Below are 25,852 nucleotides of genomic sequence, written 5' to 3'. Positions count from 1 at the left end.
TTTTCTATTTGGAAGAACAGTTAAATACTCAACTTTAATTATTTACACGTTGTCTCTGAATTCTCAGTGGATGGTTTAAGGGACCATCCCATCGACTTTACCAAAGTAATGAGAACAGAATAGCTTCAAGCTACTGTTACTATTAGCCGTGCCAACCACCAACTGATTTTAATTAGTTTAACTTTTGCTCTTGATGTAACACAACTTGGCTGTGCTGCCACAGATGAACAAAGGACCATTAATCATTTTATTTCACAAAAGAGCAGTGTGGGCCTGCACTGAAAGCATTTAGTAGAGAGGTTACATTTGTGCATGCTGAAATCATATTTGACTGAAGCCTAATTGAATCCTAGTCAGTGGTGGAGGAAAGTGATATCCCAAGGAGAACCCATGCCTCACCAAAGCATTTTTCTCAACCTCAGCAGATTGGCCTTGAGGGCTCGATAAGTCTCTGCTGTGGGTGGCCGTTCCTTGCTGCAGGTGGAAGTGTGGGATGTTTACCAGCACCACTGGCTTCTACCCAGTAGATTCCAGTAGCCCGGCCATTGGCATCACCCCTAATGGGACATTCAGAAATGTCTCTTGGCATTGACAAATGTCCCAGGGATATGGGACTAGCCACTCTCAGTTGAGAATCACTGCCCTGGAGGAATGTGCAGCCCTCAGCTTCTCTGCACTGTCTGTCCACTATGGTTCATTTAGCCCATGGCTAAATTGCCAAAATCCAGCCTCTGGGCACCAGTGTTACAGGGGAGGTAAAAAAAAGTTGGCTTAAAGCTCAACATTCAGAAAACTAAGATCATGGCATCTGGTCCCATCACTTCATGGCAAATAGATGGGGAAACAGTGGAAACAGTGGCTGACTTTATTTTTCTGGGTTCCAGAATCACTGCAGATGGTGATTGCAGCCATGAATTAAAAGACGTTTACTCCTTGGAAGGAAAGTTATGACCAACCTAGATAGCATATTCAAAAGCAGAGACATCACTTTGTCAACAAAGGTCCATCCAGTCAAGGCTATGGTTTTTCCAGTGGTCATGTATGGATGTGAGAGTTGGACTATAAAGAAAGCTGAGCACCAAAGAGTTGATGCTTTTGAACGGTGGTTTTGGAGAGTCCCTTGGACTGCAAGGAGATCCAACCAGTCCATCCTAAAGGAGATCAGTCGAATATTCATTGGAAGGACTGATGCTGAAGCTGAAACTCCAATACGTTGGCCATCTGATGCAGAGAGCTGACTCATTTGAAAAGACCCTGATGCTGGGAAAGATTGAGGGCAGGAGGAGAAGGGGATGACAGAGGATGAGATGGTTGGATGGTATCACCAACTCAAAGGCCATGGGTTTGGGTGGACTCCAGGAGTTGGTGATGGACAGGGAGGCCTAGCGTGCTGTGGTTCATGGGGTCGCAAAGAGTTGGACACGACTGAGTGACTGGACTGAACTGAACTATGCACCAGTACCATATTAAATCTCAAAAACTGTTTGGGGCAATGTAGAAAGAAATAGCTTTATTGCTTTGCCAGGCAAAGGGGGCCACAGTGGGCTAATGCCTCCAAGACTGTGTGTTCCACCCTGGGGAGTGGGCACTGAGCAGCCTTATAGTGTTTAAGGAGCAGGGCATGATCAGCTTGTGGACATTCTTCCCATTGGTTGAGATGGTGATGATGAGTCAGCATCATCAACCTTCTGGTTCCAGCTGGTTTGGGGTCTACGTGCTTGTGGGTAGCATAGTTAACTTCTTTGACCTGAGAGGTTCAGTATCTGCAAAACAACTCAAAGGACATGGCTCAGAATGTTATCTATAGTCCCTGAGGAGGAACTAAAAGTCCTTTACTTTGTTTAATGGCTAAAGCATTTATCATTTTTTCTTACTTGTTTTCCTTTCTGCATTTTCTCACTTCTCAGATAAAATTATTCTTTGACTAAAGTACTCCTACAGAGAAAAGGCAGGCAGATTTATAGGAGAGCAATGGAGAAACAGACATAGAGAATAGACTTATGGACATGGGGAGAGGGTGACATGTATGGAAAGAGTAACATGGAAACTTACATTACCACATGTAAAATAGATAGCTAATGGGAATTTGCTATATGGCTCAGGAAGCTCAAAGAGGGGCTCTGTATCAACCTAGAGAGGTGGGGTGGGGTGGGAGATGGGAGGGAGGTTTGAAATGGAGGGGATATATGTATACCTATGGCTGATTCATATTGAGATTGACAGAAAACAACAAAATTCTGTAAAGCAAATTATCCTCCAATAAAAAAATAAATTAAAAAAAAAGGCAGGCAGAGGACAGAACATGGATGTAGTCTGTTCTGGAAAGGCCTCGTGGGAGCCTGCTTGGTTACAGTCGCATCCAAGCCGGGGCTTCCCAGGTGGTGCTAGTGATGAAGAACCCACCTGCCAGCACAGGAGACACAAAGAGGCGCAGGTTCGATTCCTGGGTCGGGAAGATCGCCTGGAGAAGGGCACGGCAACCCACTCCAGTATTCTTGCCTGGGAAATCTCATGGACAGAGGGGCCTGGTGGGGTCACAAAGAGGCAGGCACAACTGATTCTCAGCTTGCACTCTTTTAAAGATTCATTGTAAGAAGGTGAGATGGCTCCACTGTTTCAGTGCAGCAGCAGCCAACAGGCAGTAGGCTTTCCTTATTTATTTGTTTATTGTCAATCTTTCCCACCAGAAAGTGAACTCCACCACAAAAGCAGGGATTTTTGTCACTTTTGTTCCCTGCTGTAACCTCACTGCGTGGCACAATGCATGGTCCAAAGCAGGTGACAAATACGTGTTGAATGCGCCCAAACCAAAGAGACGGTGAGGATTTAACTGGAGTCTGGGCTTCCGGCCAGTTGTCTCATCCAGCCTTCCTCCATGTTTGAAGTGACATTATCTCCTTCTTCACATTTGGAAGGTCAAGATGGTTTTCTTCTTCCTTCCTCCAAGCTGCTTTTGTCTCCGTGTAGTTCAGTGATGTGGGAAAGGAATGTTGCTGGGACCACTTTCATTGTCTCAGCCTCATCAAAAGTGGTTCGCTCCGACTCTTCTCCTTTTCTTCCATTTTCACCAGCTTCTCTCTGATAAATCTGATCTAATTGCAGTGCCTATCTTTGAGCGCCTCCTTCAATAACCCCTCATTGGGGCTCTTTACTCCAAATGGGTCTTCCTCTGTCACACAAACTTTTCTCCCCCAGATTTTAGTCCTTAGAAGAGCCGCAGTAAAACATTCTTCATGAAAACATTCCTTAATAGAGCTGACTGCCTTTCCTTGATTGCATAATCAACGGCTAATGAAATTGTCTGGGTAACAAGAGCTATAGTGTATTACATCCTCTCTCTCGAGACAGAGTGGAGAGACAATTGTATCATCTGAGAAAAAGATTGATTGTTCACAGTTTGAATTTGATTGTCCTTAAGGGGAGCTAAACAAGAGATCATCTCTGGCTTCTCTAAGTGCATTTTCTTCCCTTGGAAAGTTACTGTTTTACTTTCCACACAAACCAAGCATATAAATATCATGCTTTGTTGCAGGAGAATCAAAAGGAAGTGTCAGGTTTTTTTCCAGTCTCGTAAATGAGGCAGTTTGACAGGCACCTGGTTGACCTTGCACAGGCCTCTCACTGTAGGTGGAGATCAAAGCTTTTCATTGCTCATCTTCAGAAACTCTCTTTTCACTGCAGGAGGGAACCCCCGAGGAAGGTTTGCCCTGGGCCTGGTGCAGAGCGAATGGAAGGTCTACGTGAAGAGACATCTGGATAGAGAAGAACAAGACATTTACTTCCTCAATATTACTGCCACCGATGGGCTCTTTGTCACTCAGGCCATGGTGGAAGTGACTGTCAGTGATGTGAATGACAATAGCCCTGTGTGTGATCAGGTGGGATTTGTGGCCGTGTTGGACTGCTGCTTTTCACATTGCTTCTCTAAAATTAAGTCAAAACCCATTTCATTTTTCTCCGTAAAACCTGGCTCCATTCTGTTCCTTTCTCCTTGGTTAGTGCCATCCAATTTTATATACGCATGTAAGAGGACGAAATACTATAAGCATGGAAAGAGTATAAGTAGCACCATTAGTACTTAATTCTGCCCATTAAAAAATACGAACAAAAGATAAAATCGGGACCCTTCAAATGAAAAGCTTTCTAAAGAATCGTAAAGAATATTGTGATTTTTTCATATCTAAACTACTGATTTCATAAAAGAAACATGGGCCACTCCAAAGTATGAATTACTTTTGTTGTGCAAGTTTATACAGCTGGCTGGCAGCAATGTTGATAATGAAGCTGGGTCTCCAGGCTTCTCATGAAGTGTCATTTCCCCCATAGTTCAAAGCATGAGAGCCAATGCAAGGTGTCAGTCATTGACTTTATATTCTTTCTTACCAAAATTAAATCACCCTTCATTTACTTTTTCCTTACATGTGGACTGCGAGACAATATTGGTGTTCTTTAGCTTAGAAAATGTTTGCAAATCTTATTAATGCCAGATGTTAGTAGTGGCTCTTCAAAGTTGAAGGGTCCCAAGGACTCCCTGGTGCTTGATCACTGCCTGATGTGATCATTATCTGATGTGCATCACAGTTCCACACGGGCAGGGATTTTTGTCTGTTTTCTTTCTTTCTAGCATCTCAATAGTACCTCGCCCGTAGTAGCGGCTCAATTATCATTTGTTGAATGAATGAGCATGGGAGGGGCAGGGCAAGAGATATTTTATGTTTCATCCGATGGTGTAAGATGATTCTACAGTAAAGGAAAAACATAACTGAAGATAAATTATGCGAGTGCCTTTTTAAAGAAATCATTTATAAGGCTAGTATGGCAATCGCCCCACACATAATAATGATTTTGCCTTTGTCCAGGTTGCATATACAGTGTCACTTCCTGAAGACATTCCATCAAACAAAATCATCCTGAAGGTCAGTGCCAAGGATGCTGACATTGGACCCAATGGAGATATACGATACTCACTCTATGGACCTGGAAACAATGAATTTTTTCTAGATCCAGAAAGTGGTAAGGCAACATTTATTCTCTCAAATGACATTGTTAATCCACAAGAGAAGTTAAATTTTCACGGGTCTTATCACTAGGGGGTAGTTGGTATCTAAGAGCCTTAATATGACACTCTGTTATCTTGGACTCTTAAGAAATACTAGTGGCACATGGTGTCTGGAAGACACAAACCTCATTTGACTTATAAACTTGCCCTGACTTTACCTACATGTAGCAGCACGAGGGAATTAGATGTGTCTGTTTGTGTCTCCTCTTTCTCATATCCATGAGTTAAAGCAGCTGCTCTATTAGGTGTATATATAGAATTATATCATAAATGCAGGTTTCCATGCAAACCAGACAGCAGTGCACAGTAAGGAGAGTTTCACCTTGTTGAAACCCTTTTTTGGTTCCTATGCTTATTAACACACTCGTCTGATTTTTATTCATCATTTCTGCTTAGTTGTGAGACCTCAATTTGCTTCCATGTTAAGGTAAAGTTCATAAGGTGAAAGGTTATGTACCCTGAAGGCAGATGCCGGCATTGAAGGCCAAAGCTTAAGGAAAAAAACATTTTCTATGGAGGTAAATTATTACAGTGCTGTGTACTGGATTGGCCTATCCAGTGACAATTTTTAATTGAAGTGTAATGATTAAAAATTTTGCATATTTCCAGCATTGTATTGGTTGCAGTGAATAACCACTAAACTACTGAGTTTCCAGAAGGTATTGGCTTCTCAATAACCTACTCGCATGTCAGCTGTATCTTACTGGGAAGGGCTTAGTTGCATAACGATATACTACTTGGATATAGAGGCCTTGCACTTTTTTTATTGAATAGCTAGCACTTATTAACTACTAGACCTAAAAACACTTTATGGAATATTTGTGATAGACTCTGACACGAACCCCTCAAAGCATCTCTGAGCGATACTGTAACCCAGTGGAGAAGACAGAGCAGTGAGTCAGTAATAATAATAATAGTTATGAAAGACAGAATGACAGGAGTGCCTGCAAGAGATATCAAGAGAGTTATACCTGAGCACAGAAGAAAAAGCAGCTAATGTTCTGATGAGAGGGAAGAGGAAGCTTGTAAAGAACCGGCATTTGAACTGAGCCAGGATTCTAGGGGCTAAAGCGGGTCACTGCTGGCCATGGGCGCGGCCTGGGCAGAGAGCACAGCACCTCCAGGAAATGCCGTGTACAGCACTGTCACTGGTCAGAGGAGCCACAGGATGACTTGCCAGAAAAGTGGTGGGAAAAATAACTTTAGGTCAGATCTTGGAGGGTCCTGAATGCCCAACTGAAAACTCCCTGGATATTTTTGAGGAGGGGGAAATGATCCAGCCTGTATTTGAGAACTGCCTGCCTTCAGGAAGCTGTAGGAAGAACAGCTTTGTAAGTACTGATGACTTGCTCCCAGTGATATCTGCTAATTTTACTAAGAGTACATAATAATATTTCATGATTCTGACTTTTCACCAAACAGCATTTATTCAGGTCTGTCATTGTGCTCATTGCCATTATCCATTGAAATTTAAGTGGCAATGAAATCACCACAGGGACTGACACCCAGGACCAGTATAGCTATTTCAGTGATTAATAATCCCTCCATGTTTATGAAATCCCCTTCCTGCATGTCTGCTCTGGGCTCCTCAGTTATCCCCCACTGGGACCTCCCCTCAACAACTGCTGGCCCTCTGCTCTCCCAGCAAGTGGGATTTTCCTGGCACAATAGGACTCCTTTGTAACCTCTTTCTGCTGGAGCCAGCCTGTTTGGACTGTTTGTTTTCCTCTAGAAGACGGGGTAAAAAAAGATTAAGTGTCTGGAAGCAGAGAGACTAACCCTTCTGGGTCTAAAGACCATTGACCTGATTGACCATCAGAGAACTGAGCAGTTCTTGTGAGGTTTAAAGAGGTGTGGAGCTTCTCCATCCTGCCAAAAGAAGGAATCCCTGACACAAGAGACTTCATGGTGGAATTAATTCCTTTGAAGGTCATGCTGTTGGTTTCTTGTTGTATCCAGAATCCCATAAATTTTTCCCTGATGCTTAAAAAATTTGAATTTGCCCTATTTTTCAAAGTATGAAGCTCTTGAGCCAAATATCAACAGTCCTTCCTACACTCAGGTTCTGTATGTAATTGAGTCTCTGCTCTTTGAAGAAAGACAGTTTTGAAAAGCGAGGCCATTTATTTTCACAGGTGAGTTAAAAACTTTGGCTCCGTTGGACCGGGAGAGGGTCCCTGCGTACAGCCTCATTGCCAGGGCCACCGACGGGGGCGGCCAATTCTGCCAATCTGATGTCCGTCTGACCCTGGAGGACGTGAATGATAACCCCCCGGTGTTTTCGTCGGACCGCTATAACGCCTGTGTCTATGAGAACACGGCCACCAAGGCTCTGTTGACCAGAGTTCAAGCGGTGGATCCAGATGTTGGTAAGTCAGCCGCCCCTGTGGGGGCCTCCCTGTCTGTGTGTTTCCCGCATTCAAGTGCCGCCTGTCCTCTAGCTCCATCAGCCCACCTGGGCTCCTCCCCGTCAGGACAAGTACAGTAAAATACATTTCGGCTCTTTGGCTGATGTACTTCACACACGTGAAAGAAATCTGCAAGACATCTTTCCACCTTTTTTGGGTTTAAAGAAGCAATACCGTAAATTCCTTTAACTTTTAACAAAGGGTTTTGAGTTTGTGGGGTTTTTTTTTTAACCTTTGTAATAAAAACAATAGCTTTCCTACTTACTCATTCCTCTTGAACAGAGTTAAATGTTGTGTGGTGGGGATAATTCATTTCTGTTTCTATAAAGAATTGCAACCCATGCTTTAGCTGAAATATGACAGTCTCAATTTATGGTGGTGCCCCATAGTGCAAAGACCAATTACTAAATGTGCTGCCAGCCCAATGTGGATTTTTTCTAACTGCCATTTTCCAGAGTATTTTGGTCACATAAACTGACATTACTTGGAGGGGTGGGAGTGGCAGAGGGGAATAAGGAATTAGAATTGAAAGTTGCTAATAAAGTTTGTGTTCAGATCCACTTTACATAATGAGATGGTGAGTTAGAAAAGACTGGAGTTAATTGCTAGGTAGCCTTTCTGAGAATGCATAAGTTATTGAGGTGACTGCATGATGGAGTCTAAATACAAAAGGGCATATAGACAGCCTCTTGGCTGTGCATTTTAAGAGCTGTAAATCAGAGGACTGGGGAATGATGGGGTGTGTCTGTTATGATAAACAGGCCTTTATATAATTCAGTGTCTTATTGCTTAATTCTGAATTGAAAGAAAAATTATTGGACTAATGGAAAAGTAAATACATGATAATTAGTTGAAAACAAACAAGGAGCCCAGGGTCTCTGCATATTTCCCCTTAGAGAAATTAGTGACTATACTATGAATTATTGTTCTTACCTTATTAGCATAATTTTCGAGGCTGAGAACCAACCCTTTAAAAATCTGCATATTTGTAAAGCTTGGTAAAAAACATAATAAATAGGAAAAGACTTTTTTTTCAGCTGTACTATGCAACTTACGGAATCTTAGTTCTCTGACAGGGATTGAACCCAGGCCCTTAGCAGTGAAAGCACGGAGTCCAAAACCCTGGACCACCAGGGAATTCTGGAAAAGACTCTTTTATTGACCTATAATCATGAATTATTTACAAATACTCCTTTTTAAAGGAGGATTAGAAAACATTCCCTGGACTCTTGATAGCAAGCTTTTGGAGAAAAGAGGACAGAAATTGTACAGATGAATCATTAATAATTTAACTTTGAGAATGTATAATTGGGCCAGAAGTGAAATTTTAAGATTGAAAGTTTTTTAAATTAAAATTTCAATTTAAAACATTGGAGTTTTTCTATTCACCTCCTTCCTAAAGGACTTGGGTGTGCTCTGTTTACTAGAGAATGAACAGGGAGAGAGTCTGATCAGTATGTTATGCTTTAGGCAGGAGGCGGGAGGTTATCCACTGACAGATGTGATTGCCGTAGAGGGCAGGCAGCTAGCTCTGTGCTGCTCAATTCTGCCGAGTCAGCTGTCCGGGTTGGCAGCTGGGGAAGAAGGGTTGACTGGACTCTGTGCGTTAGCAGGGGCAGAGATGATGAAGCCTTTCAAACATTAGACCCAGAATAACCTATCAGCACCTCTCTCTGCTCTTTGCACCAATTAGCAGAAGGCTTACATTCATGGTTTCAGACCAACATGGAGGTTATGGGTGCTGCTCGTATTGTGTGTTCATCAGGCCATTGTATTCACTTCCAGAAAACTATAGCACAGGATACAAGATTCTAGGTCATATTCTCAGTTTTTTTAGATCTCACTTAGCTTTAAAAATAAAAACTAAGACAGCTGGGGAGGAACAAATGAGCTCCTCTAAAAAGGTAAACTGAGTACCTGCTGTTTCTAGGCACTGTGCTCACTAGGTGGGGGTGCAGGTCTTGCTCAGAGCCTGCAGGGAGAACCATTGTCAAACCAATATTCTCCAGAGTCCCAAGTATCAGTGACTGGGGGGTGCTTATGCCGTTTTCATCAGCGGCCTGATCCCCACTTCTCAGTCTGCTGTAAGTCAGCACAGAGAAGCATCAGCCACACATTGAGATGAGCAGTTTGGGGTGGGCAGGGCTGGTGAATCATCTGGAGGCCAAACCTAACCTCTGGCCTAAAGCTGAGTTTGCTCCTGAATCATTAAGACTGAATCCAACCCTACTGAATCCAGTCACTCAGTCGTGTCCGACTCTTTGCGACCCCATGAATCGCAGCACGCCAGGCCTCCCTGACCATCACCACTCCCGGAGTTCACTCAAACTCACGTCCATCGAGTCGGTGATGCCACCCAGCCATCTCATCCTCTGTCGTCCCCTTCTCCTCCTGCCCCCAATCCCTCCCAGCATCAGAGTCTTTTCCAATGAGTCAACTCTTCACATGAGGTGGCCAAAGTACTGGAGTTTCAGCTTTAGCATCATTCCTTCCAAAGAAATCCCAGGGTTGATCTCCTTCAGAATGGCTGGTTGGATCTCCTTGCAGTCCAAGGGACTCTCAAGAGTCTTCTCCAACACCACAGTTCAAAAGTGTCTTTAGTCTGGCTTATATAGAGTGTTCCAGTTTGGATTAATTGTCAATGAAAGTCAAGAGATATTTATTTGAATTTTCAATTTCTGGCATTTTCTAAAAACAGCACTCAGAAGACTCAGCAATTCCAGGCACACAGTCCCACCATGGTTGGAAGCTGCCATCAGCCAGTTTTCACCTTCCCAGCCATCTCACTTAGGTTTCCATCTGGCCTGCATAGGCCCCTTCTCTAAAGTGACAAGGAAATTCTGATGTTTAAGAACTTTTAGCTTTGAGATAATCATAAGTTCACAGGAATTTGCCCAAAAAATGTACAAGAAGTAGCATGTACCTTTCACACAATCTTTTCTCCCAGTGATACCATCTTGCATAATGATAGTACACTTAGATTTTGACACAGGTGTCTGTGTGTGTGTGTGTGTGTGTACATGTAGTTCTGTGCAGTTTTATCACCTGTGTAACTTCATGTAACCACCACCCCATTCATCTACTCGCTGCCCCTTCATAACAACACCCACCTTCCCCCACACTTCCTTCCCAGTCTCTAATCCCTGGCAACTACTAATCTCCATATCTATAATTTAGTTATTTCAAAAATGTTATTTAAATGGAATAGTGCAGCTTGTAACCTTTTCCAAATGTCCTTTTTCACTCAGCATCATTCCCTTGAGATCCACCCAAGTTGTCTAATTGGTTTTTGATCCTAGTGAAGAACATTGTCTCCATTTGTATAAATGACAGGGCTATTTGGTTCATGAAACTTCTTTTGTCAAGCATATTCCTTTACCTAAAGTTACAAATGATTTCATCAGTATTTGGCTACAGTATATACTAAGCCACTATAAATTGCAGAAAAGAGACAAAGATATATTAACCTGAAGTCCGAGTCCATTACTTCATAAATTCAAAATTTCTTACAATCTCTTGCTAACCTTTCATACCTTGGTTTTCTAATTAGCATATATATATATGTATCTATATCATTATTTTTAGTCAAACAACTCTTTGGTATGCCAAATTCATTATTTGTAATGAACTAATGCTCATGTTAGAGTAACTGCCTAGATCAGGAAAAAAAATAAAAATAGGGAGACAAGACTACTTTAGCACCCATTTTATGAGTTCTAAGCAATAGCATGGCAACTATCTAGATTTTAGCATTAAATTCTTCATTTTCCTGTAAAATGGAAACATTCTCCATTCCATGAACTAATGATGTGACTTTACGACCGAATATTTATGAAAATTTAATCCTTTCAGTACACATTGTGAGACTTTTTGTTGCACCACCCCTTTGGGGTTCATATTTTGCTACTTACTCTACCTCTTAAGGCAAGGTTAGGTGTCCAGGTTCTCAGTATTGAGGGTTTTTTAAACTAACAAAGGAAATATGCAGTGATAAAAATCGGAGCTAAAATCTGTGACCATTTTAGGCAAAGTGACATGAAAATCAAATGTAAACTTGCACTGGAAAATGTGTCAGAGTCCATGATTTATTGAGAGGCCAATGTCCAGATGTTTGAGATTTAAGAAGACATATTTTTCCTCTTATGCCTCAGGGACATACAGCAAGGAAATGTTCTAATGAACATGTTCACTCAGGGATTTTGGAGAAACTTGGAAGCTTGTAACACACATTAAAATTATTTTCCATTCAATATAGCTGATATTTAATGAGTAGGTACGCAGCAACTATTATAGAAGGAACTATACAAAAAATATGCAGTGACAGGCCCAGGGTCTATGCAGTAGTGAAGGGCATAAATCTGGAACACACAAACCTGGCATAAAAGTAAGACCTTCCAGAATCCAGAGTGAATGAGATTCAATAGGCAGAGGGAGGAAGGCCTTCGGGAAGACAGGAACCAGGAGGATACATTTGCAAAGTCGGGAACGTGCTGTTTTTCTTGAGTCCCTCAGTTGTGTCTGACTCTTTGTGACTCCATGGACTGTAGCATTCCAGGCTGCCCTGTCTTCACAGTCTCCCTGAGTTGGCTTAAACTCATGTCCATTGAGTCTGTAATGCCAACAAACCATCTCATCTTCTGTTGCCCCTTCTCCTCCTGCCCTGAGTCTTTCCCAGCATCAGGGTCTTTTCCAATGAGTTGACTCTTTATATCAGGTGGCCAAAGTATTGGAGTTTCAGGTTCAGCATCTGTTTCTCCAATGAGTATTCAGGGGTGATTTCCTTTAGAATTGACTGGTTTGATCTCCTTGCTGTCCACAGGGCTCTTAAGAATTTTCTACAGCACCCCAATTCAAAACCGTCAATTCTTCAGTGCTCAACCTTCTTTATGTCCAGCTCTCATATCCATACATGACTACTGAAAAAACCTTTGTTTGACTATATGGGTCTTTGTCTGCAAAGTGATGTCTCTGCTTTTTAGTATTAAAACAGTCTAGGTTTGTCATAACTTTTCTTCCAAGGAGCAAACATCTTTCATGGCTGCAGTCACCGTTCACAATGATTTTGGAGCCCAAGATAATAAAGTCTGTCACTGTTTCCATTGTTTCCCCATCTATTTGCCAAGAAGTGATGAGACTGGATGCCATGATCTTAGTTTTTTTGAATGTTGCGTTCTAAGGGAGCTTTCACATTCTCCTATTTCACCTTCATCAAGAAACTCTTTAGTTCCTCTTCGTTTTCTGCCATTAGGGTGGCTTCATCTATATATCTGAGGTTATTGATATTTCTCCCGGCAATCTTGATTCTACCTTGAGCTTCATCCAGCCTGACATTTCACATTATGTACTCTGCATATAACTTAAATAAGCAGGGTGACAATATACAGCTTTGATGTATTCCTTTCCCAATTTTGAACCAGTCCATTGTTCCACATCCAGTTCTGTTGATTCTTGTCCTGCAAACAGGCTTCTCAGGGGGCAGGTAAGGTGGTCTGGTATTCCCATCTCTTTCAGTTCAGTTCAGTTCAGTCGCTCAGTCGTGTCCAACTCGTTGCGACCCCATGAATCGCAGCATGCCAGGCCTCCTTGTCCATCACCAACTCCCAGAGTTCACTCAAACTCACTTCCATCGAGTTGGTGACGCCATCCAGCCATCTCATCCTCTGTCTTTCCCTTTTCCTCCTGCCCCCAATCCCTCCCAGGATCAGAGTCTTTTCCAATGAGTCAACTCTTTGCATCTCTTTAGACCCAACTAAATAGTTGGGAGAGCATCACATGGTCCATGACAGAAAGCTGGACAGTGAGATGAGAGAAGGCATCTGGGCCCAGTTGTGGGGGTTCACAAAAGCCAGGAATTGTGCTTAAACCCAAAGATGGAAAAGAACCACTGTACACATAGGACAAAAGAAATTCATCAGTTCTGGGTTTGGGAACTGCTGATCTGATGGAAGCCTCTAATGTAGATGTGAGAAAGCTTCTAGGAGATTATTGAGAAAGACCACAAAGACCAAAATTCAAGTGGTAGCTTGGGATTTAAAAGGAAGAAGTAGATGAGAGAGAGATTTTACATGTGAAATCTGCCAGTTTTGGCAACTGACTGGACTGAAGGCAAAATGGACAGGCCAGGCAAGAACTCAAATTCGGGTACAAGGGGGACAGAGGTAGCCTAGGTGGCCTGAAGCAGGACCTCGTGTAAAAAAGATAAAAAATTGGAGAGACATCAGGAATTAGATTACAGTCCTTCAGGAGTGAAGATAAGTTTGCTAATCATGACAGAGTAGGAAGGCTTTGTCGTCAAGGGGCTTCCGGTCATTACGGGAAACGGACAAACACAAATGAACATTCAGAGACAAGCACAAATCAACATTCAGAGAAAATGGGATCAATGTTATAACAGAGTCACTTCATCTGTAAAAGCAGGGATTTTTAAAGGATTAGTCAGACACATGTAAAATGCTAGCTCAGGTCTCTGTGGAAACATGAAAACATGAGCAGTGAATTTTCAAGTGGGACAACTCAGAAAGTATTCACAAAATGGTATTTGCATTCAAGTCAGGTTTTAAGAGCCGGGGCTTGATGTTGGGGCAAGAAGAGGGGAAAGATCTAGTAGCAAAAGAGGATTGTATTAGCTAAGATAGCCTTGACTAGACTGAGGTAACTTCAAAAAATCTCAGTGGCTTAGTGCAGCAAAAGTTTAATTCTTACTCCTGTGGGGAGCAGGTCAGTGCAAGTCATTCAGCAATGTGGAAATCTGGTCCCTCCATTTGGTCAATACCACCTTCGTGACCTTTGCTTCACAAGGTCACTGCAGCGAAAGAAGAGAGGGATGAAAAAGGCATGTCAGCTCTTTGCTGCCTCAGCCTGGGAGAGACTCACATCACTTTGTCACTGTCCATTGACTAAAACTAGTCAGATGATGCTGGGAGGTATAGGAGAGGCCACAGGGTATTTGGTGAGCACTCATGTCTCTGCTACAGTAATGAAAGCAAGAAAGAGAAACTGCCCTATCACATTTCAAAGAAGTGGGAAAAGATGGCGTTCTTCATGTGGTTAGGGAGGGTGAGCCTGAGCAACAAGGAGAGCCCACAACCACTTAATCCTTGACGTGAAAGGAAGGAGAGAAGCAGAAGGAAAAAAAACTGACTTTCAAAGGAAGAAAAAGAAACTTAAGAGGGAGCGGCTGAGGAAAACCCAGTTGGGAGGTGCACATCTGCCTTCAGACATCTCCATGTGGTAAGAGAGTGGGTCAACTAAAGAGACTCACATGGCAGCAGGCAGGAGGCGAGCACAGGGAGTTAGTTTCAGGGGCTGAAGGCAACCTGAGAGGGAGTCACTGAAAAATGGGAAGAAAAGCCCCTCCCCCACTGAGGGCTCTGTAGGTACTGGGTTACAGAAGTGAACAGACCCAACCAGTAGAGTAAATTTCATGAATAGAAAAGATAGAAGTTCTCTCTCAGAGCTTTCTAGAATGATGCCTTTCCCTCTAATGTCAACAGATCCTCTTATTAGCAGAGAACAGGAAAGAAACAGAGAAAACGTATCTCTTGACAGAACTTTTCCATTTTTACCCAAGAGTTTGTTTTCCAGCAGCCCTCAGCATCCTTAATTTTGCACTGCCGTTCACTGTAGTGACGTAAGCTCGCAGTTCTTGTTGGGGATCATTTTCTGCATATTTCATGAGGGAGACAGATGGCATCCTGACCCCACAGGGGCTCTCCTGGGGCAAAAGCTGGAATGAACTTGGTTTTCCAGAGTGCAGATCTTGTCAGACAGAAAGGCTGGCCCAGTGTCTGAGAGCATCATTAGATCTGAGTATGTTGTGCTCCATGAAGGAGCAGGAACTTGTTTACCTGAGAGGAATGTTCACAAAAGTAACTGCTGAGAGCTATTAAAGAGAGGTCTTCCTCACCAGGCCGCTTTAAATGAATCTCTCCCGCCACCTCTTGCCTCTTCTGACATGTCCTCGCCGTGTGTCCCTCACTTTTTAGAACCATAACAAGACTCAGGAGGAACAGCTAAGAGACGAGTGATGTGCCCTGCGAAGTGCTGGGAGGCTGGCGGAAACACACGTCAGTCCAGTGCTCCAGGCTGGCTGTCTCCTATCCTGGGACAAAGTCTGAGGGAGGGTCGTGCATGCCACTCAGTCTGTCAGAGTCAGGGACGAAGTCTGAGGGAGGGTCGTGTATGCCACCCAGTCCAGAGTCAGAAACATTTGTCTCCATTTGGAGCTCTCCCTTACCTTCAGTGTGGTGGCCAAAGTTTCAGTCCCTGGGATGAAGTTAGATCTTCAGTATTCCCTAATCGCCTTTCTGGTCTCATGGAGGTCCCTATAATAGGGTTTGATTTGAAATCTTTCATCACCACCTTTTAGTCTCATGGAGGAAAACAAGTATTCACTCAGCGTGTACTCTTGGAAGGGCTTAGCTTACCTTTGCATCAGGCCTACCCCAAAAGCAAAAGAAAAATGTTAACACCTGACCAAACAGGTAAACTCTGAAGCACCTCTTTTTCACCTGGCTGTGTGGGAGAGAAAGGCCAGGGTGTGGAGTCTGTGAAGGAGGTTAGGTGTGCCCACGTACTCCACAATGGAGGTGTGCAGGTGGACCCTTATTTTTCTGTTTTAGGACTTCCCAAGGAGACATCTTCTTGGTGACATCATACCCCAGCCGAGCCAGCAACCCTTGACTCCTCTGGACCCTGCATATCCCCCCAGTGTCCTTAAGGGACACATCTCATAACCAGAGGTCAAGAGGCCATGTGGCTGGGGGGAAGCCTTGGATGATTAGTACCCTGCACTATGCAGGCTGTGTGCCTTGGGCCAGTCACTGGTCTCCCTCAGACTGTTTGCTCTTCGATAATGTTAGGAGCACAGGAATAATGCTTGCTTTTCCAACCCAGCCCTCTTTGCAGCTGGGTCTCCAGCAGCATCTCGAGATTTTCCTTATGTGGAACTGTTCACATACCTCTTCTCTCCTACTGTTAAACCCTGCTAGGCAAAACTGGGGTTTGGTAAGAATTTTAAATGGTAATAAACATAATGTGACTAATGACATTTGCTTTTTGAGCTTCTATTACATTCCAGGCACCATGCCAAGTACTGCAGATACATTATTTCCAGTTCTCACAGCAACTTCTGAAAGTTGGCAGATATTTTTTGTTATTGTTCTAGTTAACATATGAATAAACTCTGAAGGGTTAACTTGTCATGAACAATAGACTAGTTAGTGGCACCAAAGGAGACTTGGTTAACAGATATCCAGCTAATGGTCAAGACGGTTTATATTTTAGTCAAGAGCACTGCTCTCAAAAAGTGGTCCCCAGACTAATTTCATCAGGGAGCTTATTGGAAGTACAAACTCTGAATGAAAGACTCTAGACCAGTGGGTCTCAGCCTGCAGTGTGCACCAGTCATCTAGAGGGCCTGTTAACCTGGGGATTACTAGCCCCGCCCCCAGCGTTTCTGATGGGGTCTGGGAGGAGGTTTGATCATCTGTGTGTCAGAGTAATTCCCAGGGCAAGTTAACGCTGCTATTCCCAGGACCATACTTGCAGAGCCACTTGCTTAAGGATTCCTAAACTTTTTGTGCCACCAATACTTTGACAGTTTGGTGACACCTACAGATTGTTTCTCAGAATAATGTTTTACATTTCATAAAGTAAAGTGCAAAAGGCCAGAAATGAAATGGTGCATCCAGGTATTTTTTGGTCTTAGTCCATAGTAAAATGAATGTCTGCTTTAGTAGATTAAATATGATCTCACATGGTAGATCTCATAATTTGGATATTTTGGAGTGGTGGTAAACAGGGATATGTGCCACAACTGTGAAACAACATGAAAATAGCAGTGATTGGTTACCAGATTGCAGGTGCTTCCCATCCTGTAGTGATTGGTCGCCTGCATTGACAATTGAATGTGACGCTAAGTCCAGTTAGAGGTTAATCAAAGTGAAGATGTAAATTATTCCCAGTGTTGTAGGCAGCCTCTATGACCCCTCACCTCTTGGTAGTCCCATGACTCTCCTTGAAAGTTGAATGGACTTAAATGACTCCAGACTCACCTTTTTAAAATATTTTTAAAATCTTTTTAAATAAATTTTAAGCCAAGCCATTCAACATGTGGGATCTTAGTTCCCCAGCTAGAGATTGAGCCCACACCCCCTGCATTGGAAGCACAGAGTCTTAACCACTGAACCACCAGGAAAGTCTCCTGGCTCACATCTGATGAATAGCATATGGTATTCATATGGATGGAAACAGACGAGCACATCAGATGGCTGGTATCCCTCCTGAGATCAGGGTACAGAAAGACTGTTCCTTCCCTCTTGGTCATGCTCTCTGCTTTAGTCTGCTCAGGCTGCCATAACAAAATACCGCAGACGGAGGGGCTTACCCAGCAGAAATTCACTCTCTCGGTTCTGGAGGCGGGATGTCAGCTCAGGGTGCCAGCGCAGTCAGTTCCTGGCCTGCAGGTGGCTGCCTTCTCACTGGGTGCTCACGTGACCTTTCCTTGGTGTGTGCAAGAAGGAAAAGAGTGCTCTTTGTCCCCCTCTTCTTTCAGACCACCAATCTTCTTGGGTTAGGACCCTACCCTTTGACTTCTTCAACCTTAATGCCTGAAGAGCCCTAGCTCTAAATACAGTCACATAGGGGATTAACTCTTCAACATATGGATTTATGGGTTGAGGTGATACCAACTAGGATTCTTGGCTCTCCTTGGAGGAAGTTGACTAGAAGCCAAACAAGAAATTCAGGCAAAATTTTACTGGGGCTCCTGTGCTGGCTGCAAAAGGGAACAAAAACAAGCAATATCCTCTCTTGCTTCCCGAGGAGGGGTGAGCATCACTTCTCCTTATATTGGGGTCCTCAACCCCCAGACTGAGGATGGGTACCCGTCTGTGGCCTGTTGGGAATGGGGTCACAGCAGAAGGTGAGCAGCAGGTAAGCTGGCTGAAGTGTCATCTGTTGCTCCCCATCACTCTCATTGCTATCATGACCCCATTTGAACCATCCCCCACCCCATCCATGGAAAATTGGCTTCCACGAAACCCGTCCCTGGGGCCAAAATGGTTGGGGACTGGTGCATTATATGGAGTGAGGGAAGGGGTGTGTCCAGGGGTTGCGCCAGATGGGTGGCTTGCGTAGGTTGCCCACCCCTTTGTGATGCTGAGTGCAGGGAGCAGGCACAGCACCCTCTTACACGCCTGCTCCCAGCTTCTCAGAAATGGCAGTCGGGTTGTTCTTATTTGTTTTTTGTCTTTTTGAATATTTTTGGTCCAGAACTTGCCCCAATTGCGCATGCACGCAGTTATTTTTTGTTGCATATAGTTTCTTTGTATTATTAACCCAAACAGAGGTGTGTCCAGGTACAAGCTTTGCAGCATTTCAGCCAGGAACCCCAGGTGCCGGGTCTATCTGAGAAGGACACGGTTCAGGGCAGAGCAGGCCCTCTGACTCTGGCTTGGATCGCTCCCCTGGGGAGAGAGCTAGGACATGGGGAGGCAGGCCTGTGAGGGCCTACAGCTCAAGGGCCTGAGGCCTGCCAACAACTGCACGAGTGAACTTGAGAGAATGCGGCCTCCTCTGGGGCCTTCAGATGAAACCACAGCTCAGCCCAGCAGCTTGACTCAAGCCTCGTGAGGAGCCTTGAGCCTTGAGCCGCCGGCTAAGCCACCCCTGCCCCGTGGAAACCATAGGATACTAGGTACTTACTGTCTATGCCGGTCGGCTCTGGGAGCAGCAGAGAGCTAACAGACTAGTGAGAGTCCGCGGGCCTTCTGACTCCCACCCACACAGTCCTAAGGATTCTCCCATGGCCATGCTTTCAGAGGGCTTTACCCTGAAGGAAGGTGGGCGCCTGCATGATGTGGGTTGGTGAGTCGGCACAGGGCCTTCCCTCCAAACAGAGCAGCTTAGCCAGACTGCGCGCAGCTGCAGTGACGCAGACTGTGGGAGAGATGACATAACAGTTGCCGGCTGCTCTTTGCGGCTGTTCTCACGGACCCACGCCTCCCCGCTGGGGCACCTGGCCCAGTCCCCTTGTGAGTCACAGCCCCTGCAAATCTTGGAGTGCTATGCATGGAAGGCTATATCCAGACAAACCCTTGTTTCTCTGAGAAGGAAGCTGGGGCTCAAAGATAAAGAGACTTCTTTAGTGGCAAGTTCAGTTCAGTTCAGTCGCTCAGTCGTGTCTGACTCTTTGAGACCCCATGAATTGCAGCACGCCAAGCCTCCCTGTCCATCACCAGCTCCCGGAGTTCACTCAAACTCACGTCCATCAAGTCAATGATGCCATCCAGCCATCTCATCCTCCATCGTCCCCGTCTCCTCCTGCTCCCAAACCCTCCGAGCATCAGAGTCTTTTCCAATGAGACAACTCTTCGCATGAGGTGGCCAAAGTACTGGAGTTTCAGCTTTAGCATCAGTCTTTCCAAAGAATACCCAGGACCGATCTCCTTTTGAATGGACTGGTTGGATCTCCTTGCAGTCCAAGGGACGCTCAAGAGTCTTCTCCAACACCACAGTTCAAAAGCATCAATTTTCGGCACTCAGCTTTCTTCACAGTCCACCTCTCACATCCATACATGACCACTGGAAAAACCATAGTCTTGACTAGACGGACCTTGGTTGGCAAAGTAATGTCTCTGCTTTTGAATATGCTATCTAGGTTAGTCACAACTTTCCTTCCAAGGAGTAAGCGTCTTTTAATTTCATGGCTGCAATCAAAGCTGGATCTAAAAGAAGGATCCCCTGACACCTCAGTACAAAGTGCTTTTCTATTTTCTAGTAATTTCTGCCAGAAAAAACTGGAGTTGTTTTGTTTTCTATTTTAATAGCTTTTAATACAATCATCACTTTTTCTGACAGAAGTGAGAATTTTATTTTTATTTAAAAATTTTTTATTGAAATATAGTTGATTTACAGTGTTGTATTAATTTCAGGTGTGCAGCAAAGTGGTTCAGTTATGCAGGTGTATTCAGTCATTCAATTGTGTGACCCCATGGACTGTAGCCTACCAGGCTCCTCTGTCCATGGGATTCTCCAGGCAAGAATACTGGAGTGGGTTGCCATTTCCTTCTCCAGAGGATTTTCCCTACCCGGGGATCAAACCCATGTCTCCTTGTTGGAAGGTGGATTCTTTATCCCTGAGCCATCTGGGAAGCCTCTCAGTTATACATGCTGCTGCTGCTGCTAAGTCGCTTCCGTCATGTCTGACTGTGCGACCCCAGAGACGGCAGCCCACCAGGCTCCCTCGTCCCTGGGATTCTCCAGGCAAGAACACTGGAGTGGGTTGCCATGTCCTTCTCCAATGCATGAAAGTGAAAAGTGAAAGTGAAGTCGCTCAGTCGTGTCCGACTCTTAGCGACCCCACGGACTGCAGCCCACCAGGCTCCTCTGTCCATGGGATTTTCCAGGCAAGAGTACTGGAGTGGGGTGCCACTGCCTTCTCCATCAGTTATACATATATCCATATAAATATACATGTTCCTATAGATGGGGTAACAGTGGAAACAGTGTCAGACTTTATTTTTTTGGACTCCAAAATCACTGCAGATGGTGACTGCAGCCATGAAATTAAAAGACACTCACTCCTCGGAAGAAAAGTTATGACCAACCTAGATAGCATATTCAAAAGCAGAGACATTACTTTGCCGACTAAGGTCCGTCTAGTCAAGGCTATGGTTTTTCCAGTAGTCATGTATGGATGTGAGAGTTGGACTGTGAAGAAAGCTGAGTGCCGAAGAATTGATGCTTTTGAACTCTGGTGTTGGGGAAGACTCTTGAGAGTCTCTTGGACTGCAAGGAGATCCAACCAGTCGATTCTGAAGGAGATCAACCCTGGGATTTCTTTGGAAGGAATGATGCTAAAGCTGAAACTCCAGTACTTTGGCCACCTCATGCAAAGAGTTGACTCATTGGAAAAGACTCTGACGCTGGGAGGGATTGAGGGGCAGAAGGAGAAGGGGCAGACAGAGGATGAGATGGCTGAATGGCATCACTGACTCGATGGACGTGAGTTTGAGTGAACTCCGGGAGCTGGTGATAGACAGGGAGGCCTGGTGTGCTGCGATTCATGGGGTCGCAAAGAGTCGGACACGACTGAGCAACTGAACTGAACTGAAAGATGTTATGAGAAGGATTCAAGTCTGATGTCAACCTGCCTGCTCTTAAGTATAGTATATTCTGTGTCTTTCTTTAACACCTTAGAAATTATTACCTCTAAGCTATACAAGTCAAGTGATTTAATATGTTTTTTTCCTTCCCCAAAGCTCTGTTATTTTCTGAAGTCTTAAATCTTTGAAGGCAGCTGAGAGACTATTAAAATGTTTGTAAAAGCTAAATAATTTCCCCTAAAGACAGAGACATGAGCCGTTCTCGGGAGCACTTTGTGGGCAAAAGCCTTAGCCTGTCGTACAGATATCAAAATGGATAATCTCAGCCTTGGTCCACAGAGCCCCAAACCCTCACACCTGACAGCTTGCTACAGCTCTAATAGACATTGACGTTCCTGCCAGCAAATGGAGAAAGTGCGGTTCAAAGAGGCATGGTGGCCCCTCTCAAGCATCTGTGAGATTTAGTAGTCCTGAGTAAATGACTCTCGGCCCATAAATTGCTCCCTGACCTCTCTACCCACCAGCAGCATCAGCACATCTTCCGCAGGACATCTGGCGACATCGCAGGCTGTGACACCCCATCGTCTCCGGGTCACATGTCCTGGCACTTTGAAAACTGACATCACACAGTAGCTTTGGGATGAGACCAGATTAAATATCCCAGTTCCAATCCTTGCTAACTCTCTAGCCTTAAACAAGTCTCCTCGCCCCTCTGAATTCCTCTTCCTGCCTGGAAAAACAAGCTATGAGCTCCTTGTGTTCTCTCCAGACCACGAGCTCCAGGGGGGCTGATGTGCCGGCCTCTCTGCCTCTGTGGCCCAGCAGGGCCCAGGCCCCAGCCACCCAGGACACACTCAGTGTAGGTCTGCTGAGCTGCCGGGGTGCGGAGAAGCAAGATGTGCTCAGGCGCTTCCGTCCTGCTCGACTGTTCTGTGACCCCCATGGACTATAGCCCGCCAGGCACCTCTGTCACAGGATTTTCCAGGCAAGACTACTGGGGTGGGCTGCCATTTCCTTTCCCAGTGAGAGAACTGTGACATTCCAGCTAAATTCCAGAATGTCATGTCTAGAACATAGGTGGATTCCTTCCTCAGGGCTTCTCATACATACAGCCTGGGCTGCCTTGTGTAGGAATCTCAGAGGCTGGAAATTCCCCTTTCCAGTTCCATCGGAGATAATATTGGGTTGGTCAAAAAGTCCATTCAGGTTTTTCCATAAGATGTTATAGAAAAACCCCAACAAACATTCTGGCTAGTCACACAGGAGAATAGTATGATGTGTCCAAGAAAATAGGATGTGCCCAAGAAAATAGGATGCTTTCAGTTGATGAGGCCTTAGGGACCACCCGTCCCACATCCAGGATCCAGCAGCAGAGATAAAATAATGCATAAAAGCAAGACAAACTGGCTGTCAGCTCTGGATCCATATCAGAATCCCCGTGGGAGCCTTTAAAATAAACAGACAGGCAGGGCTGTATCTCCAGAGTCTGTTTGGGAAAGTCTGGGATGGGGCTAGGCATGCATTTTTTTTCTGGAGTTGATTGGGATATTTTGCCTGGTTTAGGAGTCTTTGCATTGGACACATACAAGCTATTATTATTACTCTTTTTAACATCTCCCAAGCAGGGGGTCAAATCAGTCCTTATCAAATGAAACAGCACATTCCTTTCAGAGAGGAGTATCTTAGAGAAGTGTTCCAGCAGCACCTACGGGCAGGGAATTCCGATTTCTAAGAACTGATCTCAGTGATTCATTCCCATGAGCTCCCCCATCCACATGCTGCCTCATCTGTAGACGCCTCACGCCGGGGACCGGCTTCTGAGCTGGCTGGGTCAGCCCTGCTCCAACACGCAGCAGCACGCAGGACAGGACCAAGGGAGTGCTAGAGTGTCGGAATTTTTATCTGCCTCTGAGTAATTGATGCAGAATCTGAGGACCCCAGCTTTGGCTTGGTGCCTCTGCAGGATATATGGAAGCTCAGTGGGGTGTGCTTATCAGCTTTGCCTCAGGATACGTGGTATCATTTCGCCTTGTGAAGCCTCCTTGACAGGTGCAATTATGTTGTCCATCGTCTGTGAGGAGCTTTTGGAATAACTTCCCCTATATTACATAGTGCTTCCCGCCTGCACACTCACTCCAGCTCACTCCTTCCAGTCTTCCTTCTTCTCTTCTTGCTGATATATCCATTAACTTGTGCCCATATTTTTATTTACTCTAGCTATAATTATTAATATCAGCCCTGGTAATTTCCTAGTGGCTCCGAAAACAGAAAGCTTCAAAACCTGCCCTTCTAAACTTAGAATTTTGAAATACTGATCCCTTAACCCTTCTCTGAGTGCTCTGCTTACTATTACATCTTTCTTAACTTCACATATGTTCACACATCCAAAATGCCCTTTGTGCTTGTCAATGTCCCACTTTGGTACTCCTTTCAACTCCTGAATGTCCTTTATGGATCAGTTCAAGTGTTTCCTTTTCTGGGAAACTTCCCTTGGCCACCCATCTCCGACAACCTACTGTATGCATGTTTGTCTCTTTAGAAATAGGAGACATTTGAGGGTCGAGATGCTGTGACCCAGTCAGCTTCACATCCCCATCGCCTACCTTTCAGGAAAGTCCTGTGAATATTTATTGAATGGATAAATGGCCATAGTCAGTGACTCACTCAGGAAACAGTTTTAATATTATTGTTGAGAAGATGTTCAGTTTAGAAGTTCTATGCCCCAGCAGGGATGAAGTTTTGAGTACTTGGTTGATGGGTTAATTTTATTTATTTATTGGCTATCCCAGTTAGCAAACTACCAAACCATAGATGCATAGATGCTTGAGTTTAGCCTAATGAGCTGCAGCTTTTGAGGGACCATGGAAAGCAGTCTCAGAATGAGGCCAGCTTTATCAGTGTGCAACTTTTGCAACTGTGCAGGGCCTCCTGCTTAGAAAGGCCCCATGTTGGTTTAATGCTCTGCTCTGACTGTCTTGATGCCTTGAGATTATTTGCAATTGAAGTATAGTTGATTTATGATATCGTGTTAGTTTCAGGTGTGTACAAAAAAGTGACTCAGAGATATATATATAAAGATACTGACGTGTGTATGTGTGTGTGTGTCTGAGTGTGTAAGGGCTTCCCAGGTGGCTCAGTAGTAAAGAATCCACCTGCCAATGCAGGTGATATGGTTTCAGTCCCTGGGTCAGGAAGATCTCCTGGAGTAGGAAAGGGCAACCCACTCCAGTGTTCTTGCCTGGGAAATCCCATGGACAGAGGAGCCTGGCAGGCTACAGGCTATATATATATAGAGAGAGAGAGAGAGATACATATGTATGTGTATACATATTCTTTTTCAGATTCTTTTCCATTATTGGTTGTTAGGAGATATTGAATAGTTTCCTGTGCTCTAAGAGCAGTAGGCCCTTGTTGTTTATCTATTTCATACAGTGTGTATATCTGCTAATCCCAAACTCCCTGTTTATCCTTCCCTCTCATTCTCCCTTTGATAAGCATGTTTGTTTTCAGTGTCTGTGAGCCTGTTTCTGTTTCATAAATGAGCTCGTTTGTTAGCATCTGTTAAACAAGGGTGCCCGCGTCTTCATGTTCCGAGACCTCACATGGTGTGCCAGTCTTGCCCAGCAGAGCCAGTGCCAGCCCAAGTGACAAGTCCCCAAGAGGTTTATGGTACAGTCAAGATTTCCCTGATTCTGCATCTGGTGCTGCCTTCTGTCCTTTTTTTTTTTCTTTTCATTATTCAAAACGACAGTGAAAGGGGACTGCTGACCCCCAGAGTTGGTATTTTGCCTGTGGGAATGTGCCAGGATTAGTTATCACCCAATGAAAAACTTTTAAAAGGCACTTAAAACAGACCTAATTAGAGAGTCTATTTAAAAGTCATTTCTGACTTCAGAAGTAATTGCAATTCCATGGACCTCCTCATGGCAACTTTCTGTTTTATTTCCTATCATCTGAAGGCATATTTTAAAGACAGAAAAGAATGGTCAGCTTGAGTTCCTTCACTGTGATGGAATTTTATTTGCCTCCCACAAATGATAGAAGAATTTTAGGCAAGCAATTTTATTCAACTGCTTAATTAAGCATAAAAAATGGTTAAAAATGTATCCCTTGAAATAACTTTATAATGAGAAACTTGACCAAAAAATCTTTTTTCTATAAAAGCTAAAGTGAGGAATGGAAATATCCAGGAAAAGAATCTTATGGAATAGATGGGCATCTTTTTCTACAATTATTTCATATAATGTGTATGTTGAGGATTAAACAGGTTTGAAAAT

At 44.2% G+C, this 25,852-nt stretch overlaps 1 protein-coding gene across 1 annotated transcript in view; it reads left to right on the top strand.

The window, feature by feature from the left end:
- The window catches only part of FAT3 (FAT atypical cadherin 3), a 646,809-nt gene that overhangs the window by 540,325 nt on the left and 80,632 nt on the right, over positions 1–25,852 (top strand). The window contains exons 10-12 of the mRNA XM_052662057.1: positions 3,682–3,878; positions 4,860–5,013; positions 7,195–7,428. Coding sequence (XP_052518017.1) covers positions 3,682–3,878; positions 4,860–5,013; positions 7,195–7,428 — 585 coding nt within the window. The remainder of the gene's footprint in view (positions 1–3,681; positions 3,879–4,859; positions 5,014–7,194; positions 7,429–25,852) is intronic.

The sequence above is a fragment of the Budorcas taxicolor genome, chromosome 25 (genome assembly GCF_023091745.1).
Source record: "Budorcas taxicolor isolate Tak-1 chromosome 25, Takin1.1, whole genome shotgun sequence".
NCBI lineage: Eukaryota > Metazoa > Chordata > Mammalia > Artiodactyla > Bovidae > Budorcas > Budorcas taxicolor.
Note: the sequence above shows the minus strand (reverse complement) of the source record. Positions and strands in the feature narration are given on the sequence as shown.